At 41.4% G+C, this 27,225-nt stretch overlaps 2 protein-coding genes across 3 annotated transcripts in view; one reads left to right on the top strand and one right to left on the bottom strand.

Annotated features, from left to right (window-relative positions):
• Positions 1-858: 858 nt before the first annotated feature.
• Positions 859-12,435, bottom strand: RPL7 (ribosomal protein L7). The gene is made up of 7 exons (XM_050941306.1): positions 12,348-12,435; positions 10,927-11,029; positions 10,100-10,266; positions 9,022-9,159; positions 8,035-8,144; positions 6,491-6,701; positions 859-917 (listed from the first exon to the last, which is right to left on the bottom strand). Exons 1-6 carry the CDS (start codon positions 12,395-12,397, stop codon positions 6,493-6,495), a joined length of 777 nt encoding a protein of 258 aa, XP_050797263.1. The 5' UTR covers positions 12,398-12,435; the 3' UTR covers positions 859-917; positions 6,491-6,492.
• A 2,719-nt stretch (positions 12,436-15,154) lies between these two features.
• The window catches only part of RDH10 (retinol dehydrogenase 10), a 65,969-nt gene continuing 53,898 nt past the window's right edge, over positions 15,155-27,225 (top strand). For both annotated transcript variants that reach the window (XR_007772656.1, XM_050941170.1), the window contains exons 1-2: positions 15,155-15,953; positions 17,150-17,388. Coding sequence is in view for 1 of the 2 variants with exons in the window: in XM_050941170.1 (XP_050797127.1) it covers positions 15,662-15,953; positions 17,150-17,388 (531 nt within the window). In the remaining variant the exon portion in view is untranslated. The remainder of the gene's footprint in view (positions 15,954-17,149; positions 17,389-27,225) is intronic.

Here is a 27,225-nt window from a genome sequence, read left to right on the forward strand (position 1 = left end):
GTAGCTTATTGTTGAAAAATACTTGCACCACAAGAATCATGAAACTGAGGTTATGTAAAGAGGTATTTACACAAAAGGAATGAATCCTGCACTCTGAAGTTTCCTGGATGAATAATTTGTCCTTCATTTTGGATGTTGGTCACAGTACATCCTATCTTTAGGCCACAGCAAGTTTGAAAAGTATACTGACAACTAACCCATTTGTGCCCCTTTATTTCAGCACTCACGTGTAACTGACTGTCAGTAGCAGAGCTGGTTGACAAACATGTTTTAATAGAAAATTAGTTTCTCAATATACTGAAAACTTTCATGTGTCTTAGTCTAAACTTGTTAAAGGGTGGTGGGGTGCTGAGAACCTTAATTTTTTGTTGTTGCAGATGTAAGGAGCCTGAGCCTGGCCTCTTCTGTGCCCCTTAGCAAGTCTGTAGAGTCTTGCCTAACTGGCATGGGGGAAGTACAGAAAGGAATTTGGGAAAAGGGTAGTAGAAAATTACTGGTTTGCCAGATGTATGTTGTAGTAAATTAAGCTTTGATTCTGCAGCCCTCCTAGGGCCTTAATTGGTGAATAGAAACAAGACTCTTACCCATCATCCCGCCCCCCCTCCAAAAAAATAAAGCCACTTTATACCTCTTCTCTGCTACAGTTGAAATTCAGAAGAGGGTTAGCCTGGAGGTAACTTCATGTTTAAGGAGAGGAAGAATAAGTGTGAAGTAAAATAAAAAGGAAGTAGCATTATAATTTTCTACTACTGAATCTTAATTATGAAGCTTTGAGAGTACTCTATTAAAACCCACTTCTAGACAATGTAACTATGCGGGAATACTATAGAAAAATCCCCAGGCAAAATAACTTGAGACTTATGCACAGAAATTTTTTTTATTAACAGACCACAGTAGGAAAGTCCACTGCTGGGCACCTGAAAGAGAAGACAAATTAACATTAACAATATTTAACTTTCTTAATTTCTATATTACCATCATGTAGAATTATCAGTTAATCACAGCTGCTGTTACTATCTATCTATCTATCTATATATATATATATATATAAAAATAAAACTTTCAACCACACTGAAAAGACCCATAGGTGCTAATTATTCAATTTGACTTTACTAGAATCCTATGCAAGTCAAATAGCTCCAACCTCAATACCCAAGTTTCTTATTTGCAATAAAGCACTGTCTTCTAGCTGCAGCTTTAGAACATGTTATGTCTCCTAATATAAGAACATCAATGTGAGGAAAGAAGCAAGTCTACCTTGAATGAAGAGGAAAGCTAGTATTTAAGACAGAACACAATCAAGTCACAGTTCCTGCTGTTAATGTTGATGCTAAACTTGCATAAAAATGCACTTCAATCCAGCTCCACCTATGTTAAAATTATCAGTCTTGCATCTAAACAAGGGAATTTTAAGCAAAGGCTTAAAGGCAGTAATTTCAGCTTTGTGTTAAACACTCAGCTGCACTGGGTCTTCCCAACACAAACACTGCTCAAGGTGAGACAATGCTAACAACAGTAGGAAATATTTAGTAAATCTCCCTAATGTAGGCAAAGGGGCAGAGGGGAATAATCATACCGTCACAGGTATGTAGAATTGAAATGAACATTCACCTTCAGGCATACAACCCTTTAGAAGACATTTGCTTACATGGGCATTAGCTCAAATGAACGCTATTCCTTATTAAGCTGGGGCCTAGTTTTCACTACATTACTAGCAGACAATTAATTCTCTGCCCCCTCACAAAGTTTTGTAATGAATGAGAAAATTGAACAGTCTTTCCAAAGAGTCACTCATTCTTCATATATTTAAAGAGAATTTGTAAACAACTTCAGTAGATAGTAGTCAAGTAACTGGGATTTTCTGCAGGAAAGAAAATGCAGGGGAATGGAAACAAAGGGGAGAAAGTGTTTACAAGAGCTATAGACCAATGGAAGGGGTCTATAGCTTCGCTGATACCTGCAGCCCAGATATAACATGGCAAGGGCATAAGAACAAGGAAGTGTGATTAAAAGGAAATGGAAGTGACACAGCAGTTTGTACTGACCTGTAGAACTAGTATAGAATAGTATAGTATAGAATGGCAAACCCAGCGAGTGACAAGGAATGATCTTGAGGTGGGGACCACCAATCAAAATCATGACAAGCACCATTTCACTGAACTTGAGCCATCTGGATGTGTGAGCTTCCTTAACCACAGTCAGGGGAAGAAAGGGAAAAGTAGGGCTTAAACTTCCTTCCCACACAAAGCTCCGGGAAGCTTAGGCCACAATGATGTTCCATCATGCTGGGTAAACTTCAAAGCAAAGTTCATTGATGGAAGGAGTGCAGACTGCATACTGCTATAGGCTATAGAACAATGTGTCTTAAAGCTGTTGGGATACAATTGAAAAAAACAGCAATTTATGTAGACAAGAGGGAACTGCCATCCAGTTTGCAGACATCTAACAAACAAACTTCTACAAAATTTGTGATCCCTAGACTAGCATAATAGCAATACAATGATTTTATCCCAACTTCCAAGTCTTATTCAGAAGAGTTCTCAAAGATTTCAAAGAACGGTCTACTTCCCCTCTCCTCACCAGCCAATCATCTATTCCTGGGAATACTGCTTACTTAGGAAATATTTAACATTTTAAATTGCCTACTTGCAATTTAGCAGGTGGAGCAAGAAACCAGCACCATGTGACTAGCCAACTACAGAACAAGCTTTTAAAGCACATAGATAACCAGCAAGTGGTAAGGTCAATTTCAGAGTTCATCACAACCCCCCTGTACTGCTATGAGAAGGTAGTTTCAGAGAAGGCAGCCCATTCACCAAAAAGGAGGAAAAAACAGTCCCCATCTCCAGTCAACCCCAAGCGACTACTGGAAAGAGCAAAACAAACCAAAAATCAGTTTGGGTCAATTGAAACATTATTTCAATTACTTTATTTGAATTGTTGACATTGGGAAGGCATCTTCACAGCCATAAAAGTTCACCTTTTAAAATTAAGGCCTCTCCTCCGAAGGCACAGAAAAGCATTCAGGTGTTCATAATCTCTAATGAGCAAGTAATCTGAAGGCTTGCTATTTTGTAGTGTAGTATAGTAAATTCAGTGATGTCAAACACTTGTTTAATCTAATTTAGGTGTCTGGGTTTTTAAAAAAGACAAATATGGCTTCGTGTCTGTCACGGAAGTCAAGAATTCTGTGATTTTTCACCCCCCTCCCCCCCCAGATTTAGTCAGGGATATTTACAGTATAAGTCACGGACAGGTCATAGGTGGTGGATTTTTGTTTATTGCCCATGACCTGTCCATCACTTTTACTAAAAATGCTGACAACTAGGGCCCTATCAAATTCACAGCCATGAAAAACACATCAGACCATGAAATCTGGTCTCCCTCCATGAAATTTGGTATGTTGTGTGCTTTTACCCTGTACTATACAGCTTTCATGGGAGGAGACCAGTATTTCTCAAATTCGGGGTCCTTCCAAAAGGAAGTTGTGGGGTAGGTCACAAAGTTATTTTAGGGAGGTTGCGGTATTGCCACCCTTACTTCTGCGCTGCCTTCATTGCTAGGAGGCCAGAGAACGGTGGCTAGTTGTCAGGCACCCAGCTCTGAAGGCAGCAACCCACCAGTAGCAGCACAGAAGTAAGGGTGTTAATACCATATCATGCCATCCTTACTTCTTCACTGCAGCTGGCAGTGGCTCTGCTTTCAGAACTGGGCTCCTGGCCAGCAGCCACCATTCTCCAGCTGCCCAGCTTTGAAGGCAGCAGCGGCGGTTCAGAATTAACAATACAGCAACGCCTCTCTCACCCTACAATAACCTTGTGACCTCCCCCACAACTCCTTTTTGGGTCAGGACTCTTACAATTATAACACTGCAAAATTTCAGATTTAAATAGCTGAAATCATGAAACTTACTATTTTAAAAATCCTAAGACCATGAAATTGACCAAAATGAACCATGAATTTGGTCCCTATGACTAAATCGTAGCCTTACTAATGCATAATTTCTCTAAAGGCATGGGAGTACATATTTCCTTTGTTCTTTAAAGCAGTACTTTGTGACACCATATTGCTAAAATGGTCCAATAAGTCTTTGTATCCAGTCTATTCTGCTCTGTCGATGCAGCACAAAACAGCTCCAGTGCATCTCTGCAGCTACCATTCAGACTTTGGTCACACAACAGAAGAAAACTGATGAGACTAACTGCTATTCAGAACCCTGTGGGCAACAGTTAGCTGACAAGAATCAAGTCAGTTTCAGTCCACTGCTGCTTAGGACAGCTACAAACAGCAACAGAAGGTACTAGAACTGAAAAACATGCCAGAGGATAGAGAACTCTGAAAATGAAAGGGGAGGGGGCACGGTTGAAGTAGCAGAACCCTTCTTATGCTCACAGCAGGAAGGGCAGACTGAATTATGCAATCTTTTCTGCCCATAGTATTTTAAAATTCTGCATATTTTATTTGTCAAAACAATATAATCATGCCAGTTTCAATTATTTTAGTAATTTATTTCAAAATACTTGTCAGCAAGTAGGTCTGTAACAATACAGACAAAAAAAGATTCAGGAAATGTTTTTCACAAGTAATATGCCTAGTAAGGAATCTAATTACAATACAGAAATGTATTTCCAGCACCCCTCACAAGCAGCACAAAAACTTCGGGAGGGAGTCAGAGGTAACCAAGGAGGCGAGGGACAGGGAAGCAATTGCTGGGAAGGAGCCTGGGAGTGAACCTGGTGGGCTATTGGGTGTGGATGGGAGAATTAGGGAGCTTCCCCCATGCAGACCCTGGCTGACCTCTAGCCTCTCCCATTTAGTCAGGCACATCTGCCCCATGGGGCCTTGCAACCCTCCTTCCCCATGTGGCCCTGGTTCAATGCTGTTATCCCACTAGCTCCTGAGCTCACACTCCAGTCTGTCCCCTCCATTAGCCTTTCTGAACCCCTGTCTGTGACACTACCTACCACAGGGGCCCCTATTTTGTCCATCCCATGCCTCCTCATCTGGCCCCACTGTGAGGAACTCAGCTTCTCCCCCTCCCTCTCCATTGGCTGCTGCCCTCTCTTCTGGTGCCTCAGCAGTCCCTAACGGGCAAAAGGTGTAACCGCAGTGCCCCCTATATTCTGCAGAGGAACAAAAATCTGTGGAGGACATGAGTTCTGTGCATGTGTAGTGGTCAGAATTCTCCCGAGCATCAGACTGTTGCTAAAGGCTGATATGACAGAGGTCCCAAGGACAGCCAAGTGGAAACTGTTTTCCCATCCCACAAAAATTATTCTGAAAAATTTCCTGTTCCAAATGGGGACAAAGTCAATCTCAAATTTTCACAAACCCCAGATCCAAGATGATTCCAATTTAGGTCAACTGAAAGTTTCAGTAATTTTGAATTTTTTTTTTAAATTTCGAAACAGTCATTTTGAACCAGAATCCCAGAATTTTTCAATTCAGATGTCATAATGAAATGTTTTGACAATTTTGAAATTGTTAAAAATCTGAGCTGAAAACTTGTCAAAACAGATCCTTTCCCACTAAACAGTTCAGTTTTTGCCAAAGTGGCATGTTCCAACAAAAACATTGTCAAAGTTCCTCACAAGCTCTAGTGCCAAGCATGGTCCATGAATAGCACCATCAGAAAGCCCAACATATGTGGGTTAATAAAATGCATCGTAGCATTGTCCATGGAGCACACTGGTGGGCTGACCTTTTTCTTATCAGCCTCTAGACTAGGAATTGGGTAGTCCTCAAGCAGTTTGACCATGTCAATAATCCATACTAACTTTTTGCTTTATGGTTTCCTTTTGCATGTTTTTCTGAAATAGTCTATTACTTTGGCCAATATAGGGAACAGAGATGTCCTGTTAATATATACACACAATTAAAAGTTTAGAAGTGCTTTTATAGTCCATACCTTCCCCTGCCATTTCTATAAGCACATCTGGCTTTGCAAGGCCAAGAGCCAAATTCAAAGAGACCACTTGTACCTAGATTAGTGGTTACAAGAACGAGCCCTTGTGGCCAGATGAAGTTAATTGATGGCTAACAGCAAAAGCAAGCAGCTTTCTGGGAATGACTTACTTTTGATCCTTCAATGCCAGTAAGGGCAGTCGTTTCCATTACAAATCCCAGACATGGTTAAAAATATGTAAATTATTTGTTTAGGAAGTTAGTAGTAAACTGCTGGGGAAAAATATATAGCAACTACGATCAAGCTCCACACAATTTCTGTACATGTGTTTTTTATAACCCTTGAGACGATTTTAACATTAAAATTAGCACCTCCTTAATTTTACATTAATTATGCAGTAAAGGACGTGGTCCAGTGGATATGGAAGGAAAAGTTGCTTGATTTTAAGGGGGGTATATAATTGATGTATATTATTTGTTTGGATCAAACTATTAGAGTGTGAAGCCTTATTGAACTAGTTTGTCCAATATTTAAACATTAGCTTATTTTTAAAGTACATTTTCCCTGTGACATTAAGCATCTTACCATTAGTTCATTCTCCTTATGAGCCTGTTAATCTGATCTTCCCTGTTGCCAGCATCTCCACCTTCCACAAAGTGGATAGTTTTCTTTTTCATTCCACCTCGAGGAGAAGATAACTTGAAGGGCCATAGAAAGTTGTTCACTACTTTGAAGTTCTTGCCAACAGTATAGATCTCATGGATCACATCTTCCATGCAGATGATGCCATATTTCTCTGAAATCCAGGAAACAGTAATTATACAGGACTATCAGACTAAAACCCAAGGCCAGTGACATGATTACCTACAAAACACTATCCACAATTAAAAATTTGTCTCAAGTGTTATGTTCACTGGTAACCAATGCTATATCAAGTTGTTTGCTTGAGATCAAGTCTAAGTCCACAAATCTGCATGCTCTGCTTTAATGTTTCAAAACAAGTTGTGTACTATTTTTCCCCTCAAGGCTGTTACTATTGCTAATTAGAAACAAATGGTTTGCTTCTCCCTTTACATATGGAAAAAGACAGCAAAACACTATAGAAAGTTTGTTTCTATAATAATACTAACCAGCAATGACAGGGAAAAGAAAACCATGATAATCTAATGAAATTTTGGTAAACATTGTTTCATAGTAGTCTTTTAAGAAAAATTAAGTTAAATCAACACTGATTACACACTTGCACCTAACAAATTCATCTTGTTTTAAATCTCACATAAACTGTTGCAAGGATTTAGTGAACAATGAAACAATGGCATTTCTATATTTAATGCAGTCTTTGAACATCAAGAGTTCACATTTTCCAAGAGCATCTGGTAATACAACGCAGCAATTGAGCGTTTCGTGTTGTGAAAACCCAATTCTTAGAATTGTAATGTAAAGAATAATGGATTTTCAGACCTCAGCAAATTATAAAAGTAGAACATATACTGCTATTTTTAGTGACCCAGGTAAATAAATGAAAAGCAAACAAGAACAATTTGAATTGTGAATAGAAAAACTATTTTGCCATTAATTCCAGATGAATGGGGAGGATGAGGTTTCACCAACATTCAGTAACATGGAATGTGGAAATTAACTTCCTGCACCACAACGTTAAATATCCCAAAATCTTAATCTGACTAGATACAAGATATTGATTACTGCATATTTAGTTAGCAAATGATTTCAAAACAGTTTAGAAATACTTGACATTGTTTCAGTATTTCCACTCAATGTCTCGCTGATATTTTCATTCTTAAAAGGCTCCTGCTTGACTTATCCGTTTTTCCATTAGAAATCAATGCAAATCAAGCTGAGACAACGTTTATAGTTGAATACCCTAGTCAAATTATAAAAGTTAGTTCAACTTTAATTTATCTTACATTTCTGAAAGTTCTGATTTCCAATAGGAAAAGCTAATCCTTTCATTCCTGCTTTGCATCAAGTTGCCAAGATAGTGATTTATTGTCATACTGAAATCTATTTTTAGTGATAGAGGTAGTGTTCAGAATTTTTAAACTCATATTTTTAGCTAAATCAGATAATCTTAAACCAAAATCATTGCTAAAAAATTAAGTTGTATTTACCAAGACACCGCTGAATCAGAGAATTGTCAGTCAAAGCAATGCGCTGCCTGTTGATCTTGCCGTAACCACGCTTGTAGATCAGTTCATGCACAGATTTCAGATTGGGGTAACTGAAATGTAGAAGTGATTGGGATTCTCATTCAATAATGCCAAAAAATGAAGTTCTATATTAAATTATTCGAGCTTAGTATGAGGACAACACACATACCAACAGTGTTTCCTCTAATTTTTCCCACCCATGTGCAGAAAGTATTTTGTTATGTGCACCAATATAGAGGTGATGTGTGACACATCACCTCCATATTGGTCCATATATCAAAATTCATGTGGCGGGGTGGGGCCAAGGGGTTTGGAGTGTGGGAGGGGGCTCAGAGCTGGGACCAAGGCTTGAGGTGCAGTGGGTGTGGGGGGTGGTGGTGAGGGCTCTGACTAGGGGTGCAGGCTCTGGGGTGGGGCTGCGGGGTTTGGGGGTGCAGTGGGGCTACCTGAGGAGAGAGAATTCCCCCCATCTCTGTCTCCCCCCATCAGCCCCTGGGCTGGGTGGGAAAGTGCCTCTCCCCCAGCCACAGCAGCTCCGGGGCGCCTGTCCCCCAGATGTGGCAGATTCAGGGCTGGGATGGGGCACTTGTCCCCTAGCTGTGGCAGGTCCGGTTGGGCTGGGTCAGGGCGCCTGTCCTGCTGTTGTGGCAGGTCCGGGGTTTGGGAAGAGGTATCTCTCGCTGCCGCAGCCCTGAGCACCAGCACAACACTCAATAGGTAGTTGTGTGGCCATGCGGCTTAAAGGGAATTTAGCATTCCAAGGGTAACAATCCACTGCAACACAAAGGATACAAAACATTTCATGTTGCACCAGTGGGAATTCATGAATGAGAGTCAGACCAGGTCCTGTGTTTTCTTTTTCTGCTACTTATTTCAGTGTTGAGCAATACATTCTGTATTTTACTTTTCAAATTCACTTGATAAAGTTAAATTGAAAACTTTACTTACCCCCAGGCAATGTAGGGTTCAACAATCCGCAGCATGTTAATTGAAGCCTTGTTGAGTTTTACAAATGTGCCATTGAAAATCTGACGCAGGCGAAGGAGCTGCAATACCTTACGGACCTTTGGGCTAACTCCATTGATACTGCAAAGTGCAGAAGTGATATGCTTAGATTTACATTTGTCTGTAATATTCAAATAATTTGATCTACATGGCTATGTGGCTTTATTCAGTAATCAACCATATGCTTACCAATAATTCAAAGTAACCATTGTAGTGAACTGTATTATGTTTTACCATTTCTATTTTCATTCTCTGAAACTTTCATTCAAAGCAGATCTACTACTTTTAATCTGGAGTCTCTCTTCAACAAGCTAACAAGAGCTTAGTCTGACCGACTCTTGAGCAAAAGCAAAGCAGGAAGGTGATACTCGATTCACAATTCAGTGCCCCCACCAGAAAACAACCAGGAATATAGTTCAACTTCAAGGAGTTGAAGGTACACCCTTCTTTAAACAGTCATTTTCCTGGATCACTAGTTGATTTCTCTCTCCTAGTACACCTTTAAACAAGCTATTCGGAAACCTGTGGGGAGATTTCTATGGTGCCTCATTAATAACGGTCTGCAGACTTATTCGTATTATCCAATTTATGTTATAAAAGTAACAAATACTAATTTTTGCAATGTTGCAGATGTATAATAGAAGAACAAGCATGAGAACAGTTTGAATTGATAGACAAACCTGCTATTTTATCATCACTCCAAGATGAAATGTAAATGAGGATAATTCACTCTCCATGCAGTTGCTACTTTGCCTCTTTTACTGAAAATGCTAAAACATGGGCTTCATTCCAAATATGCTGGTGGAACTAGACTGACCGAACAAGTCCTCTACTAGTACTGTCAATCCACACCTACCTGGACCTACTAGTGGAAGGCTTTTATTACAAATGATATGAACTTTTAAACATTCTATAGTGCTGCTCTAAAAATATGGGAAGGCTAAATTTCCCCCACACATCTTAACAAAATGAATCTATTCCTCATGAATTTTACCATAGTCAAAAATGGTAAATGTCTTACCCTCTGATCCTGATCACAAAGGCCAGTTTTGGTTCAGCAGGTACATAGTAATTGCCAGCTTTGCGTGCCATTCGGGCCATACGAATCTCACGTCTGTACATTTGCCTGTACTCCTTGTGATAGGCCTGAGCTCTTGCATAGATGAGTTTTCTTTGCGCTTTACGAAGCTGAAATTAGGGATAAAATGTCATCCAAAAGTACACTATGTTCATAAGCATATTAACCTACAACAGCTCAATAGTATCATTCCAAGAGATCAATAAGCTTTACAAAACGTGTATAACAGATAACACTATCCTAATATATGAAAGCAGAAAAAAATCAACTTTAGCTTTAAAGTGCTGTAGCATCTCCTGTGCATATAACAATTATTTATTGTAACACTTTGGACATAGTTAAGAGCAGATCAGTTTGTTTCCCTTACCTAGTATTTAGAGTAATGCTAGTGACTTTTTGGACCTTTAAAAGCTATGTCATAGTGCGCCAATACGCAATTTCTTACTGAAGAGGCTATCTTCCTGCCATATACCAATGAATATTAAACTCTGAACTTCAAATCCTAATACTGCCTCTAAGATTACTCTCCCAAAAATTACTTTTCTTTCTGAAGGGTAGTGTGTGTTGAGTCACTTACAGTATTCAGACTGTGTTCTGTCTTGATCAATATTCCGTGAATAAATTGGTAAAATACTCTGCAAAATGTTTGATTAACAAAACAGCTGTCTATATATCAGATCTAATAAATTCTATTTCCATCTCTTTGTATTAGGATTGCCTTTACTGTATAATTAAATAATTCAAACAAGTAAGTTTATTCAAATATTTACCTTCTTTTGAATCACTAGCCTCTTCAGACGCTTGGCCTTTATATCAGCATAAGCCTTTCGCTTTTTTAAAAGGCTTTCTGGAACAGATGGCACCTTCTTTCCTCTAAATTATAAAAAAAAGACTTGAGGATCTATTTATAGATCACCTTCACATGACAAATAATGAAAGGTATATCTGCAAATTTAGTTGAACTAAGAATGATTATAAGCAGCTTTGATATACATAAATCAAACATGGAAACAAAAGTGCAGGCCGCAGCATCCTGAATCAGTTTATAATTACATTTTGCCTCCTGTATATTCAATTGTTTAGGGCCTTACTCAGGCCTGAACTCCTGTATAGTATTATAATATGTACTTATAGCCTCTTTCATCCACAGATAAGGAAACTTGTATTGCTGTACAGACTTAAAGAACTACATCTCACCACAAGGTAACTGCCCTTTATTGATACTTCTAGGTATTTATAAAGCAACCACTTATCTGAATACTTACAAATTAAAAGCAACAAGCAATTTAAAAGACCATCATCCAACACTTTCCTTTTAGACACCATTTGGGAGTCTAATAAGTTTTGTTTTTTCATTCTACTTAAAAACTATCACTCTGGCTTAAAATTGAGGCAAACGCTCTCAAAAAATGGATCTTACATCTAGCTCTGAATACAAGTCAGTACAGGGACAGTCCAAATACTACCGACAGACAGCTGCAATGGTGGCTGTAGCAATCCCTGGCTATAGCTTGAATACTCGTTAAAATTGATGATACTTCATTATGAAGGAAGTCTAAGGTCATTACCACTAAGGCTTGTAATTCAACTTCGTTAAGTTTTGTGGGAGTTTGTCTGAAAGACCTTCTAGGAAGTCACTTGTAGTGTTAGAAGAGTAACATCACAGTTTGTAATGAATCATACATTTAGCACTAAATAGTGCCCTCGGATTCATGGGCACAACTGTCACGCATATAAAGGCAGCACCTAGCCCTAAATAATGCTTCATACAGCACATTAACACGGCAAGAAAGGAGAGGAGCGACTGCTGTTACAGGGACACCTGCCTATGGGACACGGCCTGGGGAGACTGTACACGCTGTTGGCCCATCCCATCATGATGGTTCCTGAACCGCGACATCTCTCCCCCGGCAACCCCAGCCCCGCTCCCGAAGACCCGTCCTACGCGGGCAGGCCGCCGCACCCAAGAGACTCTCCAGCAACTCCTGCGCGCGCCAGGCGAGGAGAACCAACCCCGCTGCCGCCCCGGCCACATTCAGGTCTGGGCCTCCGGGGAGGGCCTGAGGTGGGTCCATACGAGCGGCAGCGGGGAGCCAGAGCCCCGGCGGTCGGGCTCGGGGAGCCGGCGGGGGATAGAGGCCGCCACGCCGCGGATGGAAACGGATTTTCCCGGGGAAGAAGCTGCACTTACTCTACGCCCGCCATGATCCCCACCGGAAAAGAGAGCGCGCGCATGCGCATCACACGCTTAAAGAATCGGGTCCGGGAAGGGGCCAGCACAAAAGCCCTGCGTTTTGCTGTCTAATGCCGTGCCCGAATACAATTTAGGAACAGGTGACTACGTGAGTGCCTGAGCTAAATTGAAGGGGCTCAGAGCTGGATGGGAATGTAGGGGCGCAAAGCGAAGGTTAGATGGCTCATTGAAACATACAGTAAGTTTTTACAGACCAGGAGGAAGAGGCTATAAACACTTTCCTCTTAAAACATTACTAAAGCCCCTCCAGCTTAGCTACAGCTTCAGCATGCCTAGCTGGGCGCAATCCACAGTCCCCACAGTGTTCAGGCCCAGAGGTGTAATTAAAAATTGTAAACACTATTGTTATTATATTAAATAGTTCATTTCCATAGTGTGACTTATTCACTTCAGTTCCAAGAGATGTTTTATGGGGCTAAATCCTGAGCCTAAGTATTGGTATTGACTTTAATGGGATTAGGCAGGGTTATTATTTATTTTTATTATTTGCCGAATACTGACAATGTATTCTGTACACAACACATACATCAACAGAGTTTAGGCCATGAAAGAGGTTAAAAATCTCAAAAAGTTGATACAGAAATAAACTTGCTTATTATTATTATAATCGAACAATGTTTTGTTTATTTGTGGCCCTAACTAGTTTTAATCATGCGTTAAATGGATAATCTTGTTAATTTTATTTTGGGTCTCAGACCTAATGATGAGAAAAAGGGACTGGAAATTGGGCAAAGACCCAGTCTCGCAAACAATTATGCACGAGTTTAACTTAATTTGTGTGAATTGTCTCACGGACTTCAATGTGACTTTAAGTCTTTGCAGCATTAGGCCCCCAGTTTCTTAGGTTCCATTTCCATTGTTGCAGCCAGGTGATTCATTGTGCAATTTGAAAAGTCATTTAAGGCATCACTGCCATAAACAGATGAACTTCAATGGAACTGCATCCACTTGACTAAAACAGTCTGTTCATCTAAGTATTTTTACAATGTCCACTCACTGTGCTCTAGGGCTCCATTCCTGCAAATGCTTACATAGGGATGAAACTTTACTCCAGTTTTCTCATTGATTTCAGTGGAACTGCTTATGGAGTAGAGTTACACACATGCAGAGCAGTCCTGTTTAGGGTGACTAGATGTCCCAATTTTATAGGGCCAGTCCTGATTTTGATCTTTTTCTTATAAAGGTTCCTATTACCCCCCCACTGTCCGGATTTTTCACACTTGCTGTCTGGTCTCCCTAGTCCTATTGAAAACAATAGAACTGTGTGTGTGGTGAGGTATCATTCAGTGGAAGTAAAAGTTAAGCAGTTTGTCCCAGAATAATCAACAGTATTACGATCTATTATTTTAATTGATCTGTTTTGTTTGTTTTGCTAGGTGTTAGCTATTTTATTGTAAAATGTTGAATTAATAATAATATATTGGCATTTGAACAGCAGCTATGTTAGTATTATAGATGTACAAACAAATGAAAATACTAATGTATACTAGTACAGCACCTTACACTCATGAATCTTATCAAAACTAGAGTAAATAACAGTAGCATTAAAAATACATGCACAAGCAAATAAATGTTCAATTGTTATATTAGAATAACTATCGTCCTATAGCTAGAATTTGACTAACAATCATATGCTGAACTTTTTTCTTACGTCTTGGTTCGTACGTCTGCTTACACATCACCCTTCCAACAGTGGGCTCGCCCGAGAAGCAATGTGGCCGGTGATGACTACATGTCCCAGCATACTAAGTACCACCCGGCCACGGCTCCAGGACGTGTTGGAAGGCTGCAGCCGTATTGCATGCTGGGACATGCAGTCCCTGAAAGTCGCCGGACTCAAGATGGCGCATTACATCCTGGGCACTGCATGCTAAGGGAGCCGCTTTGCATTCTGGGACATGTAGTCCGTTCCAGTTCCCTCCTCTAGCTAGACGATTTGGAGGACAGTCAGGACTCGCGTTTCTAACCCAACCGCGAGGCCCTGCCGTGGAGCGATGCGTCCGGTGTCGCCTGACAGAAAGTGGGACCGAAAGTTCCGCTGAGCGGCGGGGGGGGGGATGTGAGTGGCGGGGGCTTGGGCACGTATCGCTATGCGAGGCGCCGTGTGTGTCTCAGGCGGCGGCGGAGAGCGGCACTGGGCTGGCCGCGGGGAGGTGGCGGTGATGGCACCACTGGAGAAGGAGTTGTTGCTGGGTCTGGGCCCGCGGGGGCGGGGCCTGGCGTGCGGGGGCGGATCCCACCGACTCACCGTGAGTGCGGTGGGGGCTGGGCCCGGTGTGGAGCGCACGGAGAGGGGCTGGCGGGGCAGCAGGGGACCTGGTGGGGCCTGGCGGTGAGGAAGGGGTGGGGCTGTGCCGGCGGGTGGGGGCGGAAATGGGCTGGGGGAAGATCTGGGAATGCAGAGTGGGCTGGGCTGGGGGAGGGGCTGGGAACGGGGTGGGGGAGGGGACCGGTTTCCCAGCCGTGGGTATATAGCGTGCGGAGCGTGGAGATGCTCCCTTCCAACCAGTGGCGGGGTGCAGAGCGCCGGAGGAGGGAGCTAGGCAGGGGCGAAGGAAAGGGAAACCCGGCGCCTCGTTCCCCGGCTGAGCGGTGGAGGTGGCCACTCACCCTGCGCTAGTGATCGCTGCTCCTCAGCCAGTGCCAGCGGCAGCGAGAGGGGAGCTAACCCCGGCTGTCGGCAAACTTAGGGCGGCTCGATTGGGCGGCTGAACTTGCTGGCTGGCGTTCGGCAAGGAGCTGCCGCCCTGGGGGAAGGAGATCTGGTAGCGCAGAGGGAACTTGTTCCTGTTTAAAGTCTCCCTGTGCTCAGCCCTGTAGCCAGCGCTGCAGGCACAGCGGCTCCCGGGTAGCCAGAGGAGGCAGCAAGCGTCGCGGTTCCCAGGCAGTAGCAGCCCCAGGTGCCTGCAGGCAGTGCGGAGCTTAGGAGCCTGGATAGTGCTTAGTGTTGGGGATAGTGGGTCCCTAGGCTGTTTCTCGCCTCCTTTCCTCCTCTGGCTGCCAAGGGGAAGCTTTGCACGGCCCCTTGCTCTGTAGGCTGAGCGGATTGTGCCACAGTTGCGGGTGTCCCTTAAGTTCATTGGGCTCCGCGCGGCTTTTCTCGGGGGTTTGATCTTTGCTCTTTGGAGAGGGGCTGCGGGACCCTTAGGAGCACAGCAGGCAGGCGCCCCGTACCAGGGCACCGGAGACGCCCCTTCCCGCGGTAGGCAGCAGGGACTGTAGCTGAGCCCTTGGGGGACAGCGCTGCAAGCATGAACATCCTGCTGGAGTTCTTCGTAGTCACTTTCAAAGTGCTCTGGGCGTTCGTGCTGGCTGCGGCCAAGTGGCTGGTGAGGCCCAAGGAGAAGAGTGTGGCGGGGCAGGTTTGCCTCATCACCGGGGCAGGCAGCGGCTTGGGCCGCCTCTTCGCCTTGGAGTTTGCCCGGCGCCGAGCGCCGCTGGTGCTGTGGGACATCAACACCCAGAGCAATGAGGAGACGGCAGGCATGGTGCGCCACATCTACCGTGAGATCTCCGAGGAGGCGGCTGCCGCTGCCCGCCAAGGTAACTGCGCTGCGCACCTCAGGCAGTGACATACTGTGCTCCTGCCTCTACATGCTGATGTATTTTGTGATCGTAACATTAAACATAGATCTAATACATCACGCCCCCCCTTCCTTATTTCCCCCTCCTCCAGTAACTGTAGGGACTACGATAACAGCCCAGTGCCTGAGATCCAGGACAGTGTGGATCTGGGATAGCGGACTCTTACTCTTGGGTTAGTCTTCCATGAGGAAGTGGTCCTACCTTACCTGCTAGCCTGGCTTTTGGGGGGGCAGAAGGATGGCATGAGACCTGATGGTGCTCAGCAAGGGATGAGGAGCAGAGGTGCTGGAACTAGAGGTGCTGGGCATGCTGCCACAGCCCCTGGCTTGAAGTGGTTTCCATCATATACAGGGGTTTACAGTTTGGTTCAGTGGCTCTCAGTACCTACATTATAAAAATTGTTCCAGCACCCTTAGTGAGGAGAAAGTACCCAGTTTATAATGTGTGGGCAGTATTTTGTGGCAGGGGGCATTTCTGGAGATGGCTTCTGCAGGGCTCTAGTATTGCCATGCTATTATCTTTGTGCAACTGTGTCCTAACTTCCCATAAAACTATTTTTCACCTGCTTCAGGAAGGGTAGCTAAGTGATGTGCTTGCAAGAAAATCACCTGCGTTATCACAGTGGTGGTCCTCCTGTCAGGAAAGGAAAAATGGTAGTTAGAGCTGAACATCCAGAGGGGATATTTTTGGGATTCTTTAGTTCTTGTGACTATTTCCTGACCATACTGCCTGATGGACCAGGGGAATGGTTTGTGACTTAAACCAGGTTGGATTTGGCATTGTCCTACAAACCTAGCTGTAAGCAAGGATTTCATCCCCCACCCACAATCACTCATGTTTGACCACCCAGGAAAGAGTGGGGTTTGTGTGCTCGTATCTCTTGCTAGAAAGAGAGATTCATGAGTGGAAGAGCACAGACCATTTTCATCAGTGTAACCTTTGATTCAGACAGCTGCAAGTAAATCTAGAGCCTCAAATTTACCTTTTTCAGGCAGGAACAGTAAATATAGGGTTTGTTTACTGTGATGATGCCAAAGTAAATAGAACTCTTAAAGTGTAATGGATGAGTGTTTACTCTTTCTTCTTTGTGTGACTTTTTACCTGAATGTTGAGGTCTGATTGAGAATGTAACCTTTCTATTCTGGATTCCTTAGCAGCTGGAGATGGTGAAGAAGAGGTGCTGCCCCACTGCAACTTGCAGGTTTATACGTATACCTGTGATGTGAGCAAGAGAGAGAATGTCTACTTGACAGCTGAGCGGGTCCGCCAAGAGGTTGGAGAGGTCTCAGTCCTGGTTAACAATGCTGGTGTGGTCTCTGGGCACCATCTCCTAGAGTGTCCTGATGAGCTTATTGAAAGGACCATGATGGTTAACTGCCATGCACACTTCTGGGTAACTATACATTTGTTTATGCTTCACTTTTGTTCAGTTTATTTTGGGAAGGGTGTTCTGTCACTTAGTTTTGTATACGTATTTACACTTATACATACAATCTACCACTCTTTTGGATTATTACCCAATAGGGTTGGAGAGTAGCAAGGGAAGAATAAATTTTTGTATCAGCCGTTTCATTGTAAAATCAGTGTTTACATGACTTTCAGTATAACATTTTCTGTAGGAACAACTTCTGAATAATCTTGTCTGCTGCTTTCAGTTAATACTTTTTGTAGCCTTGTACTGGCACTTTAGCAGCTTTAAGATAACACTTGATACTGTATAGTATTTATTCACCGATTTTCTCAAAAGATACTTAAATATTTCTTAAAATATAATATTATTTCTGAGATGTAGCTAAAATTGGCTGTATGGCAAATTGTAACTTTTGAAGACTTGGCAAGGAGGAGAAGAGAACCTCAAAGGAAAACCAAGCTAGAAAGTCTTTATCAATTATAACTCATTCTCCAGAGTAAACCATTAGTAATAAAATAGAGCTACATGGATTCTTGTGTGATGTTGTTTTAGTAACTGAAGAATACTAAATGCTAAATTCTCATTGAATTTTGTTCTTTCTTTTTTTGGTATTCATTTCAACGGGGATGTATATAAAACTAGAATGTTAAAGCAGGGTATGATACACACTGGGCCTGCATTACCTGTCAGACTAAGTCCACAGCATTAGAATTGTCCTTTGGTCCCTCAAATAAGGTTATGAAATTTACTTCCAAAACAGTCAAAGAATTAAGCAATCTGAAATCTACTTTACCAGGCATCTGCTGAATTATTCCTGCATGTGTAATATTAAAATCTTGTGAAATACATGGTGTACAGAAACTTCACATGCCTCTTTACTGTAACTTTTTAACATAGAAGTTAAATGCTGTTTCATAACCCTAAAGGAGACTTTTCAAATCAACACTGCGAAACACTTAATAGCAGAGCAATCTCTTTTTCCCAAGTATTGTAGAACTTGTCTATAAAGTGTGTTTAAACTTCAGTGCACATCAGATACTGTGTTTGGAGACTTAACTCTGAAAATATGCATTTAAAGGAAACTTGTCAGAGTTCACAAGATACTTTAAAACTTTTCAAGAGCCAAAAACGCTGTACAGTCCACTGATAAAATGCAGTAAGTTCAACTGATGCTTACAAAAGCAAGGATGTCCACTAGCTTTAATGAGAGTTCTTGTTGTGCTTTTAAGATGTGGTCTAAATACAGAATTTAGACTTCTTGGAAACTCAGTTATGACCTCACTGTACATTAAAATATGGGAGGATCCTAGATTCTCCAGCTGTTCTTCCCTCAGGCATGTAAATCAAGATACTTATTTACAGCATTGTTTCAGAGAACTTGTTTGAAGGCACACATTTTATATTTGCTGAGTTCCTAACAGCTATGGGAAAACCAAGTTAGACTTAAGCTCTTTTTGGTGATATTTTTCCATTTAAAAGGAAACTTCTTCCAAACCTTGAAGCAGCCAAACTTTTTGTATTGGAATGCTTGTTTTAAATTGTATTAGCCTAAAGGCAAAAGCTACTGCACTTGGATTCACTAAAAATTTTAAGGAGCTGTCCCTCTTTGTTTAACGGAGGACCTGCTTGTATATACTCCTTCTCTAGATCAAGAGATCAGCCTGTGTCCTACGTTTTTAGCTTTTTTGAGGAGGTGAAGTGAGGGGATGCTTGGCAGTTTTTGGTGTTGGCAGAGCTGTTCTCCTCCCTATCCAAGTCACACAGATGTCTGGTTTGGTCAAAAGAGGGTGGATCTTTTTTTGTTTTTGTATTTTAAACTAACTCATAAGGTACCATCTGAAACAGCCAGATCTGGAGCCAGTTGTGGGGGGTGTGTGTGTGTGTAAGTTAATGCTGACTTTAACTATTGTCTAGATGTGTGAAGTCAGACTTTTTCATGGGAGCTAAATTGTTGGTACAGCTGCAAAACTTAGTACTCCATTTGTGTAGACTTATGACTGTCCTTGGAGGGTGTTTAGTCTCAAAAACCTATGAGTGGATTACAGTAAGACACATTCCTTGTCATGTGACTTAAAAATATTGACACAATATTATAAAAAGAAAATTCTTCCCACTCCCTCAAACACTCTGATGTTTCAGTGCACCTGTCTATGAATAACTGAAAAATACGACTTTGGCATTATCCTTCTGAAATTAGTGAAATGGACACACTTATTTTTTTGGCTGCAAACAGCAAGTAAATTGAACAAATGGTAGCTACTGATACAAAATGAGAAGGCTGTTTAATTTTTCCAGCATGCGGGGAGTGAAAGGCATGTCATATATCTTCTGTTGTGAGCCAGCTAAGGCTGTACCATGTCACAGACTGACAACACCTAAAGCTTTGGTGGCATGCCACAGCCAAAAGATACCTTTCATTTTGCTGATGTGCATGATTTGCACAGTACTTTCTATGGGAGTTTTATATATCATGTGTCACTACAGTATCTAACTATTGTGATCTTTACTGAATACAATTATCAATGTGTTCTGAATACATGTAATTCAGTTTTCAGATAATGAGAATGCTTCTGATATTGAAAATCATTAAAAGGCACTAAATATGCTGTTGCATAAACAAAGCTTGCACTTGTTGCAGCCCACAGGTGTATAAAACTTCAGCGTGTCAATGTAATGTCTCATCTCCTTACACCCTCTTATAGTGATTATGATTTACTTAGTCAGCCCTGTTGTTCAGTTCCAGGAATTTACTCTTAAATTCTCCACCAGACTTTTTCTGTCCCAGTGACGATGGGCCAGAACTTCGGTTTGATAAACTTAAGTCTTGCATTGTGACCTGATCTGTTTGTTTAGCCCTCTTTAACTGATGACTGAATCATTCCTATTACTTGGTTATTTGTTTTACAATAAAGACCAATACTTAATGAGGCACCCAAGTGCCTAAGCAAAGAGGGACTGTATAAACAAGAAAACAAATTGCACTAAATAGGAATCTTTCTTATTTGTGGTATATCTTTGGTTAAATATTATTTCATATTATCCATCTTGGAACAGTCTTTCAGATTCTTTTGAGACTTTTTTTCCCCCCAGTACATATGTGATTAAGATTATGCTATTTCCACATAAGTAGACATTTGGTGTCTACTAGGAACTTTTTTAGGTCTTGTTGCTAAAATGAAAACTCTTGAACAAATGCTCTAATATAGCAAAATACTTTAGTCTTCAGATTCTAGTATCTGTGGCACAGATCTTTAAGACCCAAATCTGAGGGATATCGGTCTGGTAGTAATTCTGCTGTTTGTCTGCCATGTATGGATTTTCCAAAACTTTCAGCTTAAACTTACCTCTTCTAAAGGAATAGCTTGCCCGTCACAGGAGGATGAGCTTTCTCTTTGACTAACCAAAAGGGGGAAGCAAAAGCATTTAACTCCAGTTCTGGAGTATTCTCCAGAATTTTTATACAGGGTCCTACCTTGGAAAGATTTTCACACATGTTTAACTATGTGCTATAAGTACTAAGTGTGTAAGCATATATATAAGTCTTTGTGAAATTGGAGCCTAAATCTTTGACAGACATATTTATATTGATATAGTAGGTAAGATAACCTACTGTCTGAAAAATTCTCTTTAGTTATCTCCTTCCTGAGCAGAGAATTCTTCTCTGTGAAATGCCTAAAGCCTATGATGTTAAATGTTTTGTTCAGGAAATTAAAAGCCAGCCAGTACAAACTGCATAATGTAGTGTTTAATAAATCTAATGCATACTCATGCAGTTGCTCTATCTATAGTACTTTCCAAAGGCTTGTGATGCAGGTGTGTCTTGTAGTTATTGTCAATCTTGTCTTGTTCAATCTTCAGAAACTTTTAGTACTGTTCAGTAAAGTCGATATTTTAGCTGTAGAGCTTGCTTTTTTCTTGTAACTGTTGACACCTATGCTAAATTTTTCTCATTGAAATAGTCATGTACAAATGTGCCATATTTCAAATTCCCTTTATATAAATGTTTATATTTGCTCTGTATAAATAACGTGCACATATATTTAAATATGCAAGTCTGCAGATATTCCTGGCTTCATGTTTTGAGGGCTGTGTACATAGTGATTTATTGCAGATAATTATTTTTTAGATTTTCTTTAGTATTTTTGCTATGTATGTTTAACTTTGAATGCATATGCTAGTCAGTTAAGATGCTAAATAGCTGTTCCACTTGTGTTCAAAATAGTAAATATAGGTAGTCTTAATAGTGCATCTAGAGCTCCTAATAACTAATTTTGTCCTCAGAAGTACAAGACTGCAAAAGGGATGTTTACTTAAAAGTACTTGCAGTACTTGCCTGCTTTTAACAGTGAACCAAGTCAAGTTCTGTCCCAAATGTGTGAGGGAAGAAGTATGATCCAACTTGGCTTCCATCACAATAGACTTTTCTCCCCTTTCCTGCACCTTAGAGTCAGTTGATTAAGGAGTTGACATCTGGTCAAAAGACCCTGTCCCCAGACATGTCCCAACTTGCTAGACTGCTTACATGATGTTGGGCTACTGAGCGAACAGTTGTCTTGGTTCTTGACTTTGCTAAATATATTACTGCTTCTATAACAACACAAAAAATGTTTCTCTGCAATACAGTAGATCAGGGGTTGACAGCCTTTCAGAAGTGATGTGCCGAGTCTTCATTTATTCACTCTAATTTAAGGTTTTGTGTGCCAGTAATACATTTTAGCATTTTTAGAAGGTCTCTTTCTATAAGTCTAGAATATATAACTAAACTATTGTATGTAAAGTAAGTAAGGTTTTTAAAATGTTTAAGAAGCTTCATTTAAAATTAAATTAAAATGCAGAGCCCCTAAGACCAGTGACCAGGACCCGGGCAGTGAAAATCAGCTCGCATGCCACCTTAGGCACGCATTACATAGGTTGCCTACCCCTGCAGTAGATGTAAGTTTGGAATGCACTTGTTACAACAGGAAAAGTATCCCCTGTGTCCTATGCAAACATCTTGCCCTGTCATGAAAAAGCAAACTATAGTAATCTAAGTAGGCCCAAAGAACATCAACGGGCTTATAGAAACTCTTTTTCATGGAAATGCCATCTGAATAGTTCATTGGAGGGATCCATAACAATGTGACAACTTCTTGAGACAGCAACCTTCATGTTGGGTGGAGAGGACTTTGTGAGTGACCAAAATGGGTACATTCAACATGTTCCATGGTTCAGTTGTGTCTGCCCTTGGTAATAAGCATATAACTGCTTTGCCAACAGTACTATTTAGTAACTTAATTATTGGTTGTCTTTGCCCTCAGTGATTACTATCTTAAGCTTTTCTATAGTGTCCGCTACTATAGTATCCTACTACAGTATCTGAGTGATGGCCAGGTAAATTGGGTTACTGCTAACTATAGCGAATTGTGGTGGCTGACTGGTTCAGGTGCTAAGCTAAAATCCTGAAGGTCATGGGTCTGAGTCTCACTCAATCACACGCTGAACAGCCACCACCAGTTTACCCTGCTGCAAAAGGAGTACTTGATCCATTGGGTTAGGGCAACTAAAGGCAGTTGAACATGATGCTGGCCACATCACTCCTTTATGTACCAGTGGTTATGAAACTGGCATCCCTTAAGTGCATCAGCTCAGTGAGCCATTGGCTATGGGGAACTCTGACTTTGACAAACTAGTGCTCTTTCAAATCTAATGTTTGTCTTGTCACTAACCCAATCTCTCAAAAAGAAATCTGGATTCCAGCAAAGACAGTTGAAAGGATTACGTATTTGCAAGTGTTCCTATGTTCTTTCTGGTCCTTTTGTTGGATATAGTCTTGGAATTCTGCAAACTACAGTCATACAGGACATACATAACCTTCTGCTAGGTGCTGATGGCAGCAAAAAGTGCTGGGTTCAGTTTTCTAGACTGGGTTTTCCTTAAATGCTTAACTAACACCAGCTTGAACCTCTACCCAGAAACCTGGGAATCTATATACACCATCCTAGGTGCCCCTAGTGGGCAATTCTTCCCCATTCACAAGCACTGAGTGCACAGGTTTACAGCAAAGAGAACTTTGGTGTTTGTGGGGGTGGGGGAAGAGACAGAGTGAATTGGTCTTAACAGTAATCCCAACCTCAGTCCTCCTTTGGCCTTTGTAAATTGCTAATGTGTTCTGACCACTTCCGTCCTCCCCACTCACAGTTAATTGACCTGGGTTGGAGAAGTCCAAGGATTCTAGGAAGTCAGTGCTGCCTTGGCTTTTCTGGGGGTTTTATTACCTAACCCAGCTGGAATGATTTCAGCTTTAATTGTTGGATAGGGAGGTCTGTACCAGAGTCCATAGGGTAGGCTGCTGCCTTCTCTCTGACTCCAGCCCAAGCTACCTAGCTGTACTATTGCTCTGTGCTCTCCATCCTTTCTGAGCTGTCCGTTGCCTTGGAGAAGCTGCTGCTGCTTCTGCCAGTCTGCACTGCTGGTCAGCTTGCAGCTGCTGCCCCTAATGCTCTGCATTGTCTGGTGTAACCAATTTGCCTCTACTCGCTCAAAGCTGCCATCACTTTGCACTATCCAGCAGTCCCAGCTTAGCTGTTAGGGAGGGATCTAGGACACTTGATAGATAACAAGGAGTCTTTTTCCTCTTCCTATAGCTTAGTCCAGGTTTCCTTATCCAGCAGGTTGGACAGCTGTGTTATTTCCCACTGAGGTCAATTGCATTTAACTGCCCCCAAATGCAAAACTTAACATTTATCAAAATGCCCCAAACCTTCACGTAACTCAGATGCGAATAAGGCCCTGCCCATTCAGTCAACTCTCCTTGCTCTCAACAGATCCTGGCAGAGAGCTTGCCTGTGGAGCTCATGGCCATCTGTATCTCTTGTGTAGCTGTTGGCCGCTCTTCTACTACTTCACCAACAGGTGACAGCACTGAGTCCCATTCTCTGTCATTCTTGGGTCCACAGGTCTTACATACACACAGTGTAATGTGCTACTTGACAACATCTCTAGTGAAGCCCCAGCAAGGTTCTCAGGCTTCATCTTCATTATAAACATTACATTATAAATACTACCTTTGCTGATGGGAGGTGTTCTCCTGTCACTGTTGTTTAATCTACCTCTCTGAGAGGTGATTGCTAGGTCAACAGCAGAATTCTTCCATGAATCTAGCACTGCCTATATTGGGGGTTAGATCGTCTTAACAACATCGCTCACGGGGGGCGGAGGGGGTGGTGCAGATTTTTCACACCCCTGAGAGTCGTAGTTGGGTTGACCTACCTTTTTAGTGTAGACCTGACCTTAGCCATAGCAATGGGAGGATTAGAGATTCTATAAGTACCATTAGTCATTTGTGACTCTCAAGAAAACACTTTTATATAGGGAAATTAATTAAGCTTCGATCTTCTCATCTTCAGGAAATGTAGTTTGGAAAACAACATCCTTCAGAGATGGAAAATAGGACTTAATGAAAATTTTTTTTCTTTAGATTGCTGGACATTTATTTCTGGAGCTTGAGTAGCCAATAGAGTTGTCTTGCAGTAAAGCTTTTTTCTTTCAACTGTGTTATTTTTGCAGTCTGTATGAATCTTGTCCTCAGCATAAGACTACACAATCAAATTGTCACCATAAATTTGCAGGCCTTAACAGGCAGATGTCCACTAGAAACAGTACACAAGATGTCTATTTATCTTGCATTAATCTTTTTTTAATACTTCTAGACCACAGGCCCCCAGCAGTCATCTGTCTTCATGGAGCTGAAGGTCCTTCTGTGTGGTTCTTGAAAAATAAACAAATTTTAAAAACCCTCAGTGCCTATTTATATGCTTAATCCAAGGTTATAGAAGAGCGTGTGTGTGGCAGTGTTCTTGACACAGTCAAGACAAAGATGACTTTTCAGACCATATATCATTTCCCTTGAGAACAGTCAGCAAGCATAGCTAACCAAGTTGAATGCAAAGAAGTCTTAGTTCTATGAAAAAGCCCTTCTAAGTGTTGCCTTATATACACAGACTATGCAAACTCAAGCATGCATAATTGAATTCCAGAACTGTTATCCACTACTCAGCTCTAGCTGTGGTACAGATGTTGCAGAACACTACTCCCTGAAGTCCATCGATGCTATCTGTTCAGTTGTGGTTTTCTGTTGTCTAGTATCGTCAGACCTCTGTGATAACAAACTTGTAGTTGTATATTGAGATGCATAAACAAAATGATCCACATAAGTTAGCTTCTGTCTTTAGTTAGGAATGCTTCTGTCAAGGCAGTTAAGTGTTTTGAAAACAGCCTTTGAACATGTTACCACCAAACCTCCTGGTCACAAGCTTTCCAATGTGTACTAGGGCCTTTGCACTGATCCTGCTTTGCAGTAATTAATCCTTTTTTTTAAATGCAGATGCAGCACTGTTGCTCTTATATCAGAGGCTGAAAATTGCATTGGTCTTGAACTTGCTATACTTAGTCCTGCACTGGGGCAAAACAGTACTGGCAATTGGATGACCATTGTAAACTTTAAGATTCAATATCTTGTGAATCAGCAGGGCTAGTAACATTTTAGCTTTCTTGTGGTGTAAAACATTTGATTGTAGCTCCAATGAGTTTTGACAAGTATGAAACTGCCATTCAGATTAATATTTTACTTTTTCCCCACTTCAATTATGACTTGACTTCAGCAACTGCTATTTCAAGCCACAAGTGCTAGAAGCTAATGTTCTACGCAGATTGGAAGAAGTTTGAAGTCTGGCCTATTGACGTGGTAGACAGAAATGATTCTCAAACTGACTTAAGAACTATTGATGGTGTCTGAGTACTGGGTTGTGGTCTATGGACAGCTGGTTGATTATTTGGTTTACTCCTATCTCCAGCTGTTAAATTATATGAAGATGGCAAAAATGCATAGAGTCTGTACTGCTTTTCTAATATTCCATGTAAACAATTGCAAGTGTCTCAGACTAGTTAACAACTGCATATCAAAGGGGAGGTATTCCTGAAGCCTATATCTGTTAAGATGTGGTCTGTGACATGCTATTCTGAGAACCTTAAGAATAGAATATTCATCTAATTTTAGGTTTCAGAGAGGTAGCCATTTTAGTCTGCATCAGCAAAAACAACGAAGAGTTCTTGTGGCACCTTAGAGACTAACAAATTTATTTATTTATCTAATGTTAGTGGCTGGTGGCTCTACCAGCTGCTAAAATAAAGCTGGAATTGGAACTGGAATATGTCATAAGGAAGTAAGACAGTAGGAGTCAGACTTTCAGGTCTCCCATGGCCTGTCAAGGCCACAAACAGTTTTTAAAAAATATGAATGTTTTTGGGCTTTGTAATCTCTTCTTAAACACTGGTCCTGGACGAATGATCAGAGGGAATTTAAATCCCTGTCTCCTATGGAAAGAATCAGCAAAATAAACAATATCTGAACAAAGGCATCAGAGAAATTATAGGATTTGGGGAGTTGAGAATTTGGGGAAGGAGAACCTAAATTACTGTGGTCTTTCCCAGTGAGATGCCTCATCCTCACTAACAATATATGCAAAAAGAACGATGAAGTGGGTTTGAGCCCAAGTTTATTCCCAAATAATTTTTAGTCTCTAAGGTGCCACAAGTACTCCTCGTTGTTTTTGCTGATACAGACTAACACGGCTACCACTCTGAAACCTAATAATGTATGATTTAGATTTTTCACTGCTTTAGGGAAACATTTGGTTACAAAGGTCGGATACACGGCTTTCATGTGGCTAGGGAATACATTGTGTCCTAGTGAAAGTTTGGAACAGAAGGTCTTCATCCACAGGTGGCAGAAGATTAGAAAACAAAACTGGGTTATCTTTGTGGCAGTGGAGAGTGCTCATG

This window comes from Gopherus flavomarginatus, chromosome 2 (assembly GCF_025201925.1).
Source record: "Gopherus flavomarginatus isolate rGopFla2 chromosome 2, rGopFla2.mat.asm, whole genome shotgun sequence".
NCBI lineage: Eukaryota > Metazoa > Chordata > Testudines > Testudinidae > Gopherus > Gopherus flavomarginatus.

Bases quoted from the DNA above. Each gene is read 5' to 3' on its own strand.
- RPL7 (XM_050941306.1), bottom strand. From the start codon at position 12,397: ATGCGCATGCGCGCGCTCTCTTTTCCGGTGGGGATCATGGCGGGCGTA. The intron at 8,145-9,021 runs GTAAGTAAAGTT...TCTACATTTCAG, and splicing joins GAACCCTACATTGCCTGGGG to TTACCCCAATCTGAAATCTG. The intron at 6,702-8,034 runs GTAAATACAACT...CCTGGATTTCAG, and splicing joins TCTGATTCAGCGGTGTCTTG to AGAAATATGGCATCATCTGC.